General features: G+C 42.3%; 1 protein-coding gene across 1 annotated transcript in view; it reads right to left on the reverse strand.

Annotated features, from left to right (window-relative positions):
* LOC126162863 (anoctamin-10) overlaps positions 1-15,066 on the reverse strand; it is a 338,775-nt gene that overhangs the window by 86,043 nt on the left and 237,666 nt on the right. Inside the window, exon 9 of the mRNA XM_049919640.1 lies at positions 6,774-6,996. Within this exon, the coding sequence (XP_049775597.1) occupies positions 6,774-6,996 (223 nt within the window). The remainder of the gene's footprint in view (positions 1-6,773; positions 6,997-15,066) is intronic.

Here is a 15,066-nt window from a genome sequence, read left to right on the forward strand (position 1 = left end):
CGAGGTGAGACCGGAATCACCTCGAACTATCGGAAACTCGGACTATCGAAATTTAAATGTGAAAAAGAAATATTATGATATTAGAAGTAATACAGGCCAAAATATGAACTTTATCAAAATAAAAGTATTTATACATGCATTTGCATTGACAGAATAACAATAATTATTTATTTAGACAAGTAATAGTGAAGTGTCTTGTTTGGCGAAGCTGCAACGTTTCCTCGCGGCAATGTCACGCCACCGTCTCAAGAGCAGTAGGTCAGTTGGTGTCGCCTCAGGCTGCTGTTCCACGTAGCGTATGGCGGCTTCGAGAGCAGCGTAGCCATCGGTGTGACTCGTCATCGGTGCAGCCTCTGCCCCGTCATCCCCGTAACTCTCACACTGCGATGATATGTTAACCATATCAATTATAGAAGCGTCTGTCACTTCCAAATGTTCGTCCGAATTCAACCACTCGCCTACTTCCACCTCTTCTGCCTCTTCACACCCTGGCAATCTGCAATCTTCTGATTAAATTACACAATGGTTGATCTTCCTCATCTGCTAAATCTTAAGTTTCTGTGTCTGGCATACTTTCCTGTAGAATTTTCCTCCATGACTTAGAAATTGTGTCTGACTTTATTTCGCTCCAAGATTCGCTAATCCAGTACATGGCGTCCTTCAAGGTCACTTCCTTCAAAGCTCCTACAATGCTTTCGTTGTCTTCGGAATGCAATCGCCGTCAATACTTTTTTTATACATTCCAGAACGCGCTCATCCATGGGCTGAATGAGACAGGTAATGTTTGGTGGGAAAAACAAGGCGCGGATACCGTCGCACTGCAGTTCTCCTGCACTTGGATGTGAGGACGCATTATCCATGAGCAAAATTGCTTTGCATGGCAGTCCCCTTTCTTTCAAAAAATTCTTGCAGTCAGGTACAAATGAGTAAAAAAACCAGTTCTTGATTCATCCAGGCATTATTCTGATGTGTATAGTCAACCGGAAGAGCTGAGATGGATATATTCTTGAATGCTCTTGGCTTGGCAGACTTCCCAATCACAATTAGTTTTAGTTTGTGGTTTCCAGTTGCATTTGAAGCTGCCATAACTGTGAGCCGCTCTTCGCTTTTTTTTGTGCCCAGGAGCACTTTTTTCCTCAGACGAAGCAAGTGTTCTCGCTGGTAACATTTTAAAATTTAGCCCAGTTTCGTCACAGTTATGTGTTTGTTCATTAGACAAATTTTCGTAAGTTATGATTTTTTTTAAACTCGTCGATAAATTTTGAAACGTCCTGAGTGTCACCAGAGAGTTTTTCTCCACATACTTCTAGTTGTGACGCACTCCATACCTCTTCTTCCACTTGTCGAGCTAGCCCACACTAGCGGCGAAATTGTCATCTCCTTCCTGCAGCTGGTTTCTGAAAAACAAAGCTTTTTCTTGCAAAATTGGGCCAGAAATCGGATCACCCTTCTATCTCTGTTGGGTAAACTACATGAACAATGCCTCATTTGTTTTTTCGAAGTATAACTTTTTTATACTTCTTCGACTGAGAGATTCGTGTGAGCATTTCTGTGAAGAAAACTGTTCCAATTTAAGTCGGTTTCTTCGCCAGTCACCAACAGTAACTCCACCGACACCATATTCGAGAGCAAGTTTTTTTATTGTTTCTCCTTTATCAAGTCGTCTTAATGCTTCTAATTTTAGATGCAAAGGCACAAATTTCCTCTTTTTTGTTACAGCACTCATCTTTGTAAGGTGTACAACGGAACACACAGTCAACAAACAAAACGACACACAACACTGTACAGTGCAGGTACTGGGAACTACAGCAGCGTATGAACTCCCCAGTTCTGATCGGTAGCAGCCGACAGCAGTCGGGGTATTTCGAGCCATACTGACTACAGATGTTCGTGCAACAGGGCAGCGAGCTAATCATCGGTGTTGATTGCATTGTTGTCTGCTTTGTCACTGAGCTGTACTCTCCCTATCTATCTTTTGCAATGATGTTTTCATTATTTATCATGTCAGTAAAAAAAAAAAACGAAAGTAGATCGTTGCAACATTTAAATAAAAAAAAAAAAAAGGAAAGAAAGAGGCTCGGATTATTGGAAACTTGAACTATCTAGACTCTACTGTACTAAGTTACGGTACATGGAACTTTAAAATATTCTGATGTGTTAACAGCCATCAATGTTTTTGTTTGTCACGCTTTGGCTACATAATTTTGACTTCAAAAATCGTGTACAGTTGCAGTCTCTGCACTGTTGTGCTCTGATTGTCGCGCTGTTTATACGCTGCTTCCTGCTCAGTAGTGAAACACACGCGTGGAACACTTAAAGAAGTGACAAACTGATTGTTTCAATGTTTTTCAGAAGTTTACAGAAGTAATCTGCTTTACGTTTTCCGCGGAACTGCATTTACTATAGTTAAAGCTTATTTTTAAACGGGATTCAGAGCTGAATCGGTAGCTTTACAGAATACTAGCCTGGTACCGTATGGATGGTATGGATGGTATGGATTGGTGGTTCAAATTTCACTTTGGTCTTCATTTTTTTGCATTCAGTTTGGAATACTTACATCTTTTCAAATTCTTAATTATGGGCATTTTATAAAATATTGTTAAAAGGTGTTTAAGTGAACATGACAATTACATTTTTACGACAAAAATGGAAAATCAGATACTCTTTATTTGGAGTGTTTCCTTTGTTTCATATCACAGATGTGGTCCCACACGAACCAGAGTAATAAGCGTCGTAGGAATATGAAAAACAATTTTCACAGCAACAATCACACTGTACGAATGCTCCATTTTTACAGGAGAAATATCAAGATATTTTAGCTGCTAGGTGCACAGGAAATAATCTACAGGTCACTGCCCAACGCTGCCGCGATACAGAACGGTAGGCTACGTCAAAAAAATAGAAAACTTGACGCTTGGTTGACATCGTGGATTCTGTTGTTGATGACTCGTTATCAACGTCGCAGTTGACAGTTCCAGTACTAAAATGTATTTCTCGGATTAGGATATGGAAGCAGAGCAGAGATTACCAGACAACTGTCTGTAATACCTTCCGTGGATTCAAATATTTAAGTGTATGGTAAAATCCCTGCAATGCCCTTTTGCGTTACGCATAGATCGCTCAGAGAAATTATCCTGTGTTTACGTTAGAAATTTTCATCACTGTTGTTCTGAATCACAGTGCTATGATAGCTAAGAACGAGAGCATGTTATGGTTTCAATCTGGTGCCCTAAGAAGCGTGCGGTATTGCTGGAGTCGAGTATTATTCCGTTCTCTTTAAAAATTAAATGGCATTCGAAGTCATATTGTTCCTCTTCTCATCTCTTTTTACGTCCCAATTCAACTGATCACATCATTCGAGGTGAGCTGGACCAGCTGGCTGGCTAGTGCTACGCCGGCCGAAGTGGCCGTGCGGTTCTGGGCGCTGCAGTCTGGAACCGAGAGACCGCTACGGTCGGAGGTTCGAATTCTGCCTCGGGCATGGATGTGTGTGATGTCCTTAGGTCAGCTAGTTTAAAACAGTTCTAAGTTCTAGGGGACTGATGACCTCAGATGTTAAGTCCCATAGTGCTCAGAGCCATTTGAGCCACTATCAAACAAAATTTGACTGGACTGAGATTTTCTTCCTCCAAAGGACGCATCGGAATGTCTTGCCTGGAGAGTCATCGACACACTTTGAAATAACTTTACGTGTACCTCAGGAAAGAGTAGCGGGACTCTTGCTGTCCATGCTGTGTATTTTTAACATACCAGACAGAACTAGTAGCAGTCGCAGACTTTCTCGAGGTGACGCAGTTACATGTAATGAAGTATTGTGTGAAAGAAAGCAGAACAGACAGGCAAACAGATCAGGATAAAATTTCAAAGTCGTGCAAAGACCGGAAACTTATTTTTAAATGTACTGATGTGTAAAGCTGAACATTTCACTAAGCACAGAAAGGTAGATACTTTATAACATCTATGAGTCAGAACTGGAATCAGTCAATTCACTCAAGTATCTGGGATCTGGAAGGGAATGATCACAAGGCTCAGCCGTACGTAAAGTACGTGGTTGATTTCCGTTCGGACAGGGAAAAACTGTGTAAAGAAATGAGAACTTTTGTCAAATTACTTGCGTGACCAATTCTAGAATAGTGACCAAATGTGTGGCACTGATACCAAACACCATGCAACGACAGCGGCACTGAGCGGAAAAAAGATGGACAGGACGAATAGTCACTACGACTGAGTTACAGAAAAGATGAAAACCCGGAACTAGCAGGTGCTTGAGGAAGTCAACTAAATCGCGAAAACCTACTTACAATGCTTCAAGCTCCAGTATTAACCGAAGAATCCAATAGCATTGTCATGTCGAAACAATTAATTCCAAATCCTAAGACAGAGTTGGTAATGAAGAACAACACTTAGCACTGAAAGTACTATTATGACTGACATCAACGTACGGCCAGTACAGAACTGAACTGAACTGAACTTCTGAGCGGAAAGCGCTGTCATTTAAACAAACGTCGAATACTCCAGAATATATGAACACACAAGGTGACCAGTAATAAAACCGACAAACTGCAGCGACTGATTCCTGACTGGAAAGGGACGAAAGAAAGGTTCTGTGAACACGTGGCCAGAAATGCATCTTTGACACGGCAGATAGCTCTGACGGACGGAGGGTCCTCTGACCAAGTGCGCTGTGTTCCTTGTGTGTTGCAGGCTGTGTGATGGACGCAGCGTACTGTAAACAGCAGAATGGTCCATTATTCATGTCGGCAACAAGCCGAAATGGTGTGATGGAAACGGTCGAGAGGCAGCACGGCTGTACCACAAGTACCCTCACAGACACCAACAACATTACACAACATTCCAAGCCCTTTTTGCGCATTTGAGTGATCGTAGCTCCTTTCAGGCAGACGAACGTACAGTCTGGCGGCGGCCTGTACTTACATCAGATTTGGAGGACCGTGTTCTACAGGATACTAAGACGAACTGTAGCACAAGTTCCACGCAATTGGCCCGCCAACAAAGTGTAAGCCAAAGTACTATTACGTGTATACTTCATGACAACCGCTACTATCCCATCATCTGATTTCCTCTGGAGGCCGCTTAGATCATCTGTTGTGTCGTGGATGTGATGCAGCTCTGTACTGTGCCCTGGTACGGTTTTTGTTGTTGCGCATACACGGTTCATTTCCACTCATGTTAATTGGACTTTTTTCCTCCATGTTTTGTCAGAAATCCGTTCCTCCAGTCAGTTGGTTTCATTAATGTTCACCCTGTCTGTGTACCACCACAACTTGAAGGAATATACGATTACAGCAGCTTCCTGTATGGCACACTCGTAGGAGACAGTAATACAAGATTAGATTAATTACAGTGCGCACAGATACAAGGAAGTCATTGTTCCCTCTCTATACATGTGAATGGAATGGAAAGAAGCCCTAATTTGTAATATAGTGGTAAGTGCACTCTGCCAGGTATTTCACAGGGATTTTTAGGTGTAGATGTAGTTAGCTGACAACTGGTTGAGCAAAATAGAAGTAAGATCAAGAATTACAATCAAACCAAACTTTTCAGAAAAAGAAAAGCCAATTACGAAGCAAATTGGGTTTGGAGTTACGAAAAGTAAGAAAAACGTCAGTACAGTGTTCTGTGTGGAGTGTTTCTTTGTATGACTGTGAAAGCTGGACACTGAATGAGACATTAAGACAGAAAATTAAAGCATTGGAGATGTGAGTTTGGAGAAGAACGAGAAAAATAAAGTGGACAGATAAATTGTAGAACTTTGTACAATAGAAATTGTAGAAAAATAACTCTCGTAAATCTGTTAAGAAACGGAAAGTAGCCTGGTTGGAACACACTGTGAGTAAAACGAATTGTGACAACAGCTATGAAAGGTATACGGGGAAGGACAATAAAAAAGCAAGGAGAGGAATAAAAATGCTGGATGAAGTGAAACTGCGAGGCAGTTGACCTGGAGCAGGATCAGAGGGAAACAAGAATGGTACCAGGAACTTGCCAACAGCGCAGAAATGATGATAAATAATGACAATGAATACAATGACATTGTTGGTAACAATGAAGGCGCTAGCAGCGACGACGAAGGCGCTAGCAGCGACGACGAAGGCGCTAGCAGCGACGACGAAGGCGCTAGCAGCGACGACGAAGGCGCTAGCAGCGACGACGAAGGCGCTAGCAGCGACGACGAAGGCGCTAGCAGCGACGACGAAGGCGCTAGCAGCGACGACGAAGGCGCTAGCAGCGACGACGAAGGCGCTAGCAGCGACGACGAAGGCGCTAGCAGCGACGACGAAGGCGCTAGCAGCGACGACGAAGGCGCTAGCAGCGACGACGAAGGCGCTAGCAGCGACGACGAAGGCGCTAGCAGCGACGACGAAGGCGCTAGCAGCGACGACGAAGGCGCTAGCAGCGACGACGAAGGCGCTAGCAGCGACGACGAAGGCGCTAGCAGCGACGACGAAGGCGCTAGCAGCGACGACGAAGGCGCTAGCAGCGACGACGAAGGCGCTAGCAGCGACGACGAAGGCGCTAGCAGCGACGACGAAGGCGCTAGCAGCGACGACGATATAAATGATTACGTGTAGCTCTAAATTTTAGTTGAGTTCTCCCACTAAAAGAAACTGGATAATAGTGGATATATAATATGTCACAGAGGTTCAATGAAAATTACTCGTAAAATCATCTGTTAGGCTCGAAGTAGTAGAAAAAAGCTATAAAAAGTAGCGACAGAGGTAAATTTTGAGAGCGAGGACTGAATGACTGACCCCACTCGGTGAGGTAGGTGGCGAGTCGTCGGTAGTAGGCGTTCATGACGAAGACGAGCGCCGTGTAGACGACGGACGGCAGCAGGATGAAGATCTCTGCGTGCGGCAGACCTCTCTCGCGGTGCAGGTTCATCACCCAGTCTTCTGCCCAGAAGGAGCACAACATCACCACGAATGCGCCCGCCATGCACAGCGCCACGATGGGTAGAGACACGCAGTACATCTGCAACACGGAGGAAAACACGTGACGTCACTATGTTCAAATGGCTCCGAGCACTATGGGACTTAACATCTGTGGTCAGCAGTCCCCTAGAACTCAGAACTACCTAAACCTAACTAACCTAAGGACATCACACACAACCATGCCCGAGGCAGGATTCGAACCTGCGACCGTAGCAGTCACGCGATTCCGGACTGAGCGCCTGAACCGCTAGACCACCGCGGCCGGCCGTCACTATGTGCTTGACGGTGTAGGCAACAGTGATGACAGGCTGTGGCTACTACAGCGTTGTTCGTAAGTACCTCCGAGGTTTCAGATGACAGTTCTGCGAAAATTACAAAATATACAGAAAATAATACCGTATCAGTGGATTGGTTGCGTCTCCAAGCTTTTCACTCATTACAGGTGCTCAATATGGGAACACTTTGTGACATGGCAAAAACTTCAGTAAGTATCTGCAGTTAATTGCAGTCATTGTTGCTGCTGCCCGGGAAGACAGAACGGTAGCAGACCGCTTTGGAAATCTGCTCACTGGGTTGCCTATCTGTAGGCTCAAACTAATTCAAGCGGATGCTTCATCTACACGCTCTGACACGCCAGCGCGTCGTGGTACGCTCTGCAACTACACCATGGCGCGTATTACGAATACGCTCTATTCAGTGGTTTGTGACGTTGTTCTCTGTGTGTTTTAGTTTTCACACTATTGTCTTCTGAAACTCTGAAGGTACTTACAAACACTGTACTGCTCCACTTAAATCTGGCACGTCATACGTCTAAGTTTTCTGTAACAGCAAAAACTACTTCAGAAAACGAATACACACAATCATTTGGTGAATGCATGGGCTTTGCCTTGTTTACAAGACAATCTTTCCAAGATATCCCAAAGCTGCTTTCAAATATTAGTCCTAATCTTCAACAGTAAATGGAAGCTAACCTCATAGGAATTAATAACTAAATTATCTTTCAGAGACGTGGTGTTCGGAACTATTCGATGTTCGTCAGATTATTATGGAGAATCAGATTTACTATTTTCCATTGGTTACTATGCCAGATAACATCACGAGAAAATACAAAAAACTGTAGAACTGTGTACCTGCCTGGGAAAGACTGCCTCTCCTCTGTTATTGTTAACAAAGATGCATTTTAAATCAATTATACATAATAGCTTCAGTTCTGAATTATGAATCAAGTTCTAGCTTGATGGCCGCAGAAAGTAAGAATCCAATTTCCCTGTGGTATGCGCTTTTATTGTTTACATTTGTCATTTGGTGTGAAATTAGCTTTTGGATTTTTATTTAATCTGAGTATACTAGTTAGTTTAGTGCAACATAATCAGAAATTACAATGTCAACTTCGAATGAACTGCGGAGAGAATTTTGATGCATATTGTATGCAGGATGTTCGGAAAATCCCGTTACAAACTTTTAGGACTTGTAGAGGGGAGCGAGTACATGATGTTTTGAATAGGGACTCACGTCCGCAAACGTATCGTTTCCCTTCTACGGCCGTTTCAGTTCATATGTTTAACTCATCCACTTCGGCTTGAATTTAATTAAGCGTGACGCAGTACAGTTATTACGTACCAATTCGAAGGAGGCATAACGAATCATCAATTCACCACTTGAGTACATTTGTTTGCATTAACACTTAAATTTACTTAATTTGCATTAATCCAAAACAAAATAGAGCCCACCACACTGTACGAATAGAACAGTACTAATGCTTTACAACAGCGGCTTGACGTAGTGACCGCCAACGTCGTTACAGACACTGTACCTACGAATCATGTTCTGGTACACACACTCCATCCCACCTGGTGTCTTCAGTTTCCAGTGCAGCGGCCTGAACTCGAGCTAGCAGATCTTCCTATGTCTCTACAGGAGACTCGTAAATTAAACTTAGCATGCGACCCCACACGAAATAGTCCATAGGAGTTTAATACGGCGGTCACGCGGTTGGACCACCTCGACGTATCCATTTTTCACCATAACGTCTGTTGAGATGTCTCCGAATCGCACGTTAGGAGTGAGGTGGTGCACCATCGTGCTGAAACCACATTTCCTGACGCCCATTGTCACAGCTTCCAAGAACGATTCCAGTATGTTTTGTTGAAGTATTAGGTATGCAGTAAGATCAGTTAGCTTGACTGGACGGAACTGTGACCCAATCACACCACCGTCCAGAATACCTGCCCACACGTTTATACTAAACGGGTGCTGACATGCCTGAACGTACGTGGCACGAGGGGTTTCGTCTACTCAGACATGGCTCTTTCGCGAATTCAGAACGAAATACCAAGCGAACTTACATGATCTGTGAACAGAACTCGACAGCAGCGGTTCAGGAACTACGTTGTGGAAAATCGGTTGGACCCGCAGCGTGCGCCCTTTGTAAGTGGTACGGATTTAATTGTTGCTGAAGCAGATCGTCCCAGGCGATACTGAAAGTAACGCCCGTTGCGCGCGCTGTTATATTCGTTGACGGGTTCTCTTCAACGCGATGCAGTACATGATCTTCAAATTCGGGCGTGCTGTGTAGCACCATGGTCCTGCCTCCTCACGGTGGCAGAACCTGTTTCTCGGAGCCGCTGCACAACTTGTGCAAGAAGTTTGTGCGATGGCGTGCTACGTTGTGGGAAACGTTGGCGACACAGCCGTTACCTTGAGCTTCGCCATACACAAGAAACATGTCTATGTATTCCGAAAACGTGTACCGAACCATCGGTGACGCACAGGCGTTGAACAGGTCATGTCTCGCCGCAAGGAAGACGTTAAGTGGCATTAGGTGACCGTCCGACGTAGTACACCTCATCCTGTCTATCCAAATGCATACAAGGACAAGTAGCTCAGGGACTTTTCTCTTTCCCTCAGCGGACATGGACGTGTCACGCGTATAAAGTGAAACCACGGTAGAACGGAAACTGTACATTTTCGGACGTGGGCTCGTGTTCAAAACATTATGTACCCACTCCCCACTAGAAGTTTGTATCGGGAATTTCCGAACACCATGAATGTTAATGTACATTTAATACTGATTTTGTTTATTGAATTTGATTGAAGAACAAGCGTTGACGATTATGTAAACATGAAATGAGAATAGAAATGGAAAATAAAAGCAGAACAAAAAACTAGCTCTTTTAGTATAAAACTGCGATCTTGAATTGATGAGTAAAATTGATAAAAAATCAGTATTACATAACAGTTTTTGGCAGTAATTTATCAACATAATCTTAGCTTTAACTCTACCTTTACTCCTTCATAGCCGCGCGGAGTGGCCGCGTGGTTTGAGGCGCCATGTCGCTGACTGCGCGGCCTCTCCCGCCGGAGGTTCGAGTCCTCCCTGGGGCATGGGTGTGTGTGTTGTTCTTAGCATGGGTTAGTTTAAGTAGTGTGTAAGTCTAGGGACCGATGACCCCAGCAGTTTGGTCCCTTAGGAATGAACACACATTTCAACACACACACTCCCTCATAAAACAAATTCGTTGCAAGCTATACCTAACATCCTTTTACAAGAGAGAAAATTCTATTTACACAACAATCTCTCTATTCTAAGAAAAGTTTCTAAGAAAGGTGTATGTATGGCGTGCGGTTAGTGGGAAAAAGTATTCCACAGCACAGTTACTTCTGCGACTGCAAAGCAGATATGAAAGGATGCGCATTGCCGCGCCATAATCTCGCTTTGTTCCCCGTTCTTCTACTTTGTCCTTTGAATTTTAACACACTTTAACGCACCACACCGTTCCACAATGTGAACTAGCCATATTTTTACCCTTTTATAGTAAGTCTGTCATGGTGATGACTCCTGGTATAGTAATAACTATTTCCTTCCCTTTCAGGCGGCCCACAGCTATTCTAATCGGTGTAGCTTTACTTTCGTCGTTCCCTTATTTTGACTGCAGTTATGTCACGTGGTTGTAGCAATGGTCTCACATCTTGCCTATAGTCACACCCTGATAATGAAAATCCTTCGTATTACGCTTTAATTTTTCTGGACATAATTTCAGTATTTCCTTCCTCCACTATTGTCATATCTGGAGTCTACAAAGGCCACATTCAATGCGCTCAGTCCCAACTGCACCATTCAGAACATATCGATTGTCTGTAGTGTTACCTTGAATTCCGTTGAAATTTCTTCAGAAGCTACCTCAATTCGCCAACTGGAATCAGAGTGCTTGTACACTTATTACTGAAATCTTGTATCTAGTAATAAACACTCTAAACTCAGTCATCATTGACTTCAACTCAATTTGTATCTGGATTGTAGTTTATATTCTTTTTAAATGCAAATGTTATATCAGTGCACGACGTTCGTCTTAACTCATTTAAATGAAATATCTGTTGGCTAGCACTTAAGCTGATTGACATCAAACAACTGCAGACTGCATCTGCGCGACAGGTTTATTCGAGTCAATACTCATGCCTGTCAACAGTCATGCCACTTTAAATAATTCACTGTTTCCTATAGGTTTCCCTATGCCAACTTTCGTTTGAACGACACGCGCAGAATTGAAGTGGCTACTCATTATTCTACTGGAAGAAGACAAGTGAATATCTTTAGGCCACAATATGAGGCACCATCATAGCAGAAAGTCGAACAGCCCGCATTTGATTTTTCCCATGTTATGTAACGCAGGGAGAACAAGATTTATTGCAGTTTCATTTCATTTGATTTTGTTAAATAACCTATTCTCATAGATAACGTAATTTTGATAATGGGTTTATTTTCATTATACTCTTAAATACTTTCTCACGTAATCTAGTTCGTAAACATGAAGATTTTTCGAAAATGAAATAACACTGACCACAATTCGTATTTCAGAAAGAGAATAAAAATTATACGAACGTGATGCTACGTATGTGCCACGTACCATATGCCTCATATGCCTATAAAACCTGTTCAAATTGATTCAGCAATAACATGCTCTTTACAGAGGGATGTAAGCGTCTGTCTGGCAACATCCGATTCTAGTAGCAACGAAGGTATTTCTTCGAAGTGTTGTATTTTACCAACATGTTACAAATGCTATAATTTTTAACAGTGAAGTTATTATATGTAATGAACTTACAATAACTAGATATGATGCGAGAAGCGCATTTATAAGTTCTAAAAGTTCTGCTCCCTGTCTAGGTTGTTAGTATTTGAGCACACAAAAAACTAGCTTGGTACGTCAACTTACTATTCTATTTGATCAAAACACACACATCGTACATGGTGAATATTTATCCAGTCCCAGTGGTATCCACCTTAGGTATTTACGAACATAACACTTAGACTACGTGAAAAACTTTATGTTAAGGGATCTAATTTGTCTTTGAGCTATGACACTATTAAATATTTTACTTGTTAATTTCGAAATGAACATATACTTCTTGATAGATGGAAAATCTGGATTAGTAAGACAGAGATACTGAAAAACTATAACGTTTGGGTCTAGATGAGTCAAGAGTCGTCCATTTCTTTAAAAAGTTTGTCTCATCAATTTCCCTTTTTCGGCATAAACCTCTTCAAAGGAGATTAGAGCGAAGGGGATTGAAAAATGAATATGAGGAAGAACAGACAGTATTAGTGTCTGATGAGCATTACCACTACTGAAAGTTACTAGTTCACAATGTAGTTTCAAAGTATTTCTTCTTTTCAACGATCAGACCTTTACCTTACTGACGCAGAAATTTCCTAGTGCTAGCGAATAACATACAGTCAACAACTTCACTGCAGTACTCGGTGACCAAGACTGATGAGACTAATTATAGTAAACACGAGAAATTTACATTAATTTATTCGAGGCCATGTAGCACAGGCTTAGGAGTTTATAATAATTGTTGGAATTGCGATTATTAACATGTTTCCTTCACGCTCCTCTTTACCCGCCTAAGTAGCTGAACATGTTTCTCTACTTTCTCGCTGTTACCAAATGGTTGGACCTGAATTATGGAACACTCATACTGGACATCAATAAGCAAACAAATTAGTTAGGGACAGTTTCTAAACCAGTTACTGAGTAACTGTTCTAAACTAAACAGATGCTAAATGGACCTTCAACATGAAACCATGCATTGCACGAACCGTCCAATGAAAACAGCACCCACAGTTATAATATCGTGATTTACTTAACTTTAAAATAGTCAAGTAGCCACTCTGATCTAAACTGGATGTGTAAGAGAAGCACATCATGACAGTACAGACTGTCCAGCTGTAACGAAGAAAAACATTGTGCTTACAATACATCATAATTTTCAATGAAAATTTCGAAAAAGAATTGCATTAGACAATCTCAGTACAGGTAACTCAAACACAAGTTCAAATGAATGGCAGAGGCCCCATACCTCCTGCAAAATTAGACTCCCAGGAGACACCGCTACACGAGCAGAGGAATGAACGCAATGTAACAGAAGCGGTTATGTCTAGTATGCCGCATGTGTTGACGGGGTATGGCTACTGCCACCAATACAATGCACTAAAATAATTGCTTACTGCCGCAAGGTTCCATTACGGACGCCTTCCATCCCGTTTGTACAAGTCAGGAGCTTTTCATACCGTCTGAAATTGTCTCTAAGTACATTACGAGCACTGGAAACAATTAGGGAATCGGACGAGATATTACACATTAGATAAAATACGGATAAAATTTCCGTTACGACATAATATACATAATACGCCCTAAAGAAGAAGTTGGTAGGATTAACAAGAAAATGTGTAATCTGTCTGTTAATTTACTTATGTAGCGATGATCTCTCAATGATATCTGAGTAGTTGTCACAATATAATGAAAATAAATAGCGCTCTCTCTCTCTCTCTCTCTCTCTCTCTCTCTCTCTCTCTCTCTCTCTCTGATTTAGGATAAGTGCACAAAACCTGAATCAGGATGGCCAGACATAGCAATCTCCAGCCTCCCGTATATGATGTTAGTGCATTCACAATTGCACTGCCTCACTCTGTTGGTCCTCGTTCTAAATTGTCCTCTTCATTATACGCAATTTGCAAGAGATAACTGATCATATTAAAAACAGTTTTGCACCGCATCACTGCACACACTAAGAACATCCGCTTGTTACTTCAGCTCCATAAATATGCTAGCATATTCCATGCACGTCTCCATGTCCTCTCTTCACCGTCTCGAAAACTGAGTGTGTGATTGAGAGATCTTGAATTCAGGGGAATATCAATGTTTCCAAGGTAACTTCGTAGGTAAACGCTTCTGTTCTCTGACTTGGCACAATTCACTGGCAACCAGAGAATAATTCACAGGTCCATAGAATATTTCCCGTCTCAATGTCCTTCCGAGCTATCACCGCAAGGGCAGTACGGTGTTGCGTTGATGCGCAGAGGGCACGACCACAGAAATGACGAAAAAGGTTGATACCGCCGGTTACACAAAATTGTCCATTGTTTGATTTCTTGCGGCGATTCAGTTCCCACATATCCCCCTAGCGCTGGACTCCGTTCTTCAGTTCTACAGCTCTGCGGACTCGCCGGTGGCTATCACTAAATATATTGGTAATTTTCACCAGAAACTTGTCCCGGCTCATAAGTGCTGAGCTGTATCGTTCATTTAGTAGTAGACGTTGACAAGGTATGTCATGTCATTTCATACCACCTGTTGTATTCAGCGACATAGTTGAATCCCTTTAGGCATTTATCAGATCCTACAAAACTCTAGCATCTGGTGAGCAAGATGTATGAGACAGGCGAAATACCCTCAGATTTCAAGAAGAATATAATAATTCCAATCCCAAAGAAAGCAGGTGTTGACAAATGTGAAAATTCCCGAACTATCAGTTTAATAAGTCACAGCTGCAAAATACTAACGCGAATTGTTTACAGACAAATGGAAAAACTGATAGAAGCCGACCTCGGGCAAGATCAGTTTGGATTCCGTAGAAATGTTGGAACACGTGAGGCAATACTGACCCTACGACTTATCTTAGGAAATAGATTAAGGAAAGGCAAACCTACCTTTCTAGCATTTGTAGACTTAGAGAAAGCTTTTGACAATGTTGACTGGAATACTCTCTTTCAAATTCTGAAGGTGGCAGGGGTAAAATATAGGGAGCGAAAGGCTATTTACAATTTGTA

This window comes from Schistocerca cancellata, chromosome 2, assembly GCF_023864275.1.
Source record: "Schistocerca cancellata isolate TAMUIC-IGC-003103 chromosome 2, iqSchCanc2.1, whole genome shotgun sequence".
NCBI classification, from domain to species: domain Eukaryota; kingdom Metazoa; phylum Arthropoda; class Insecta; order Orthoptera; family Acrididae; genus Schistocerca; species Schistocerca cancellata.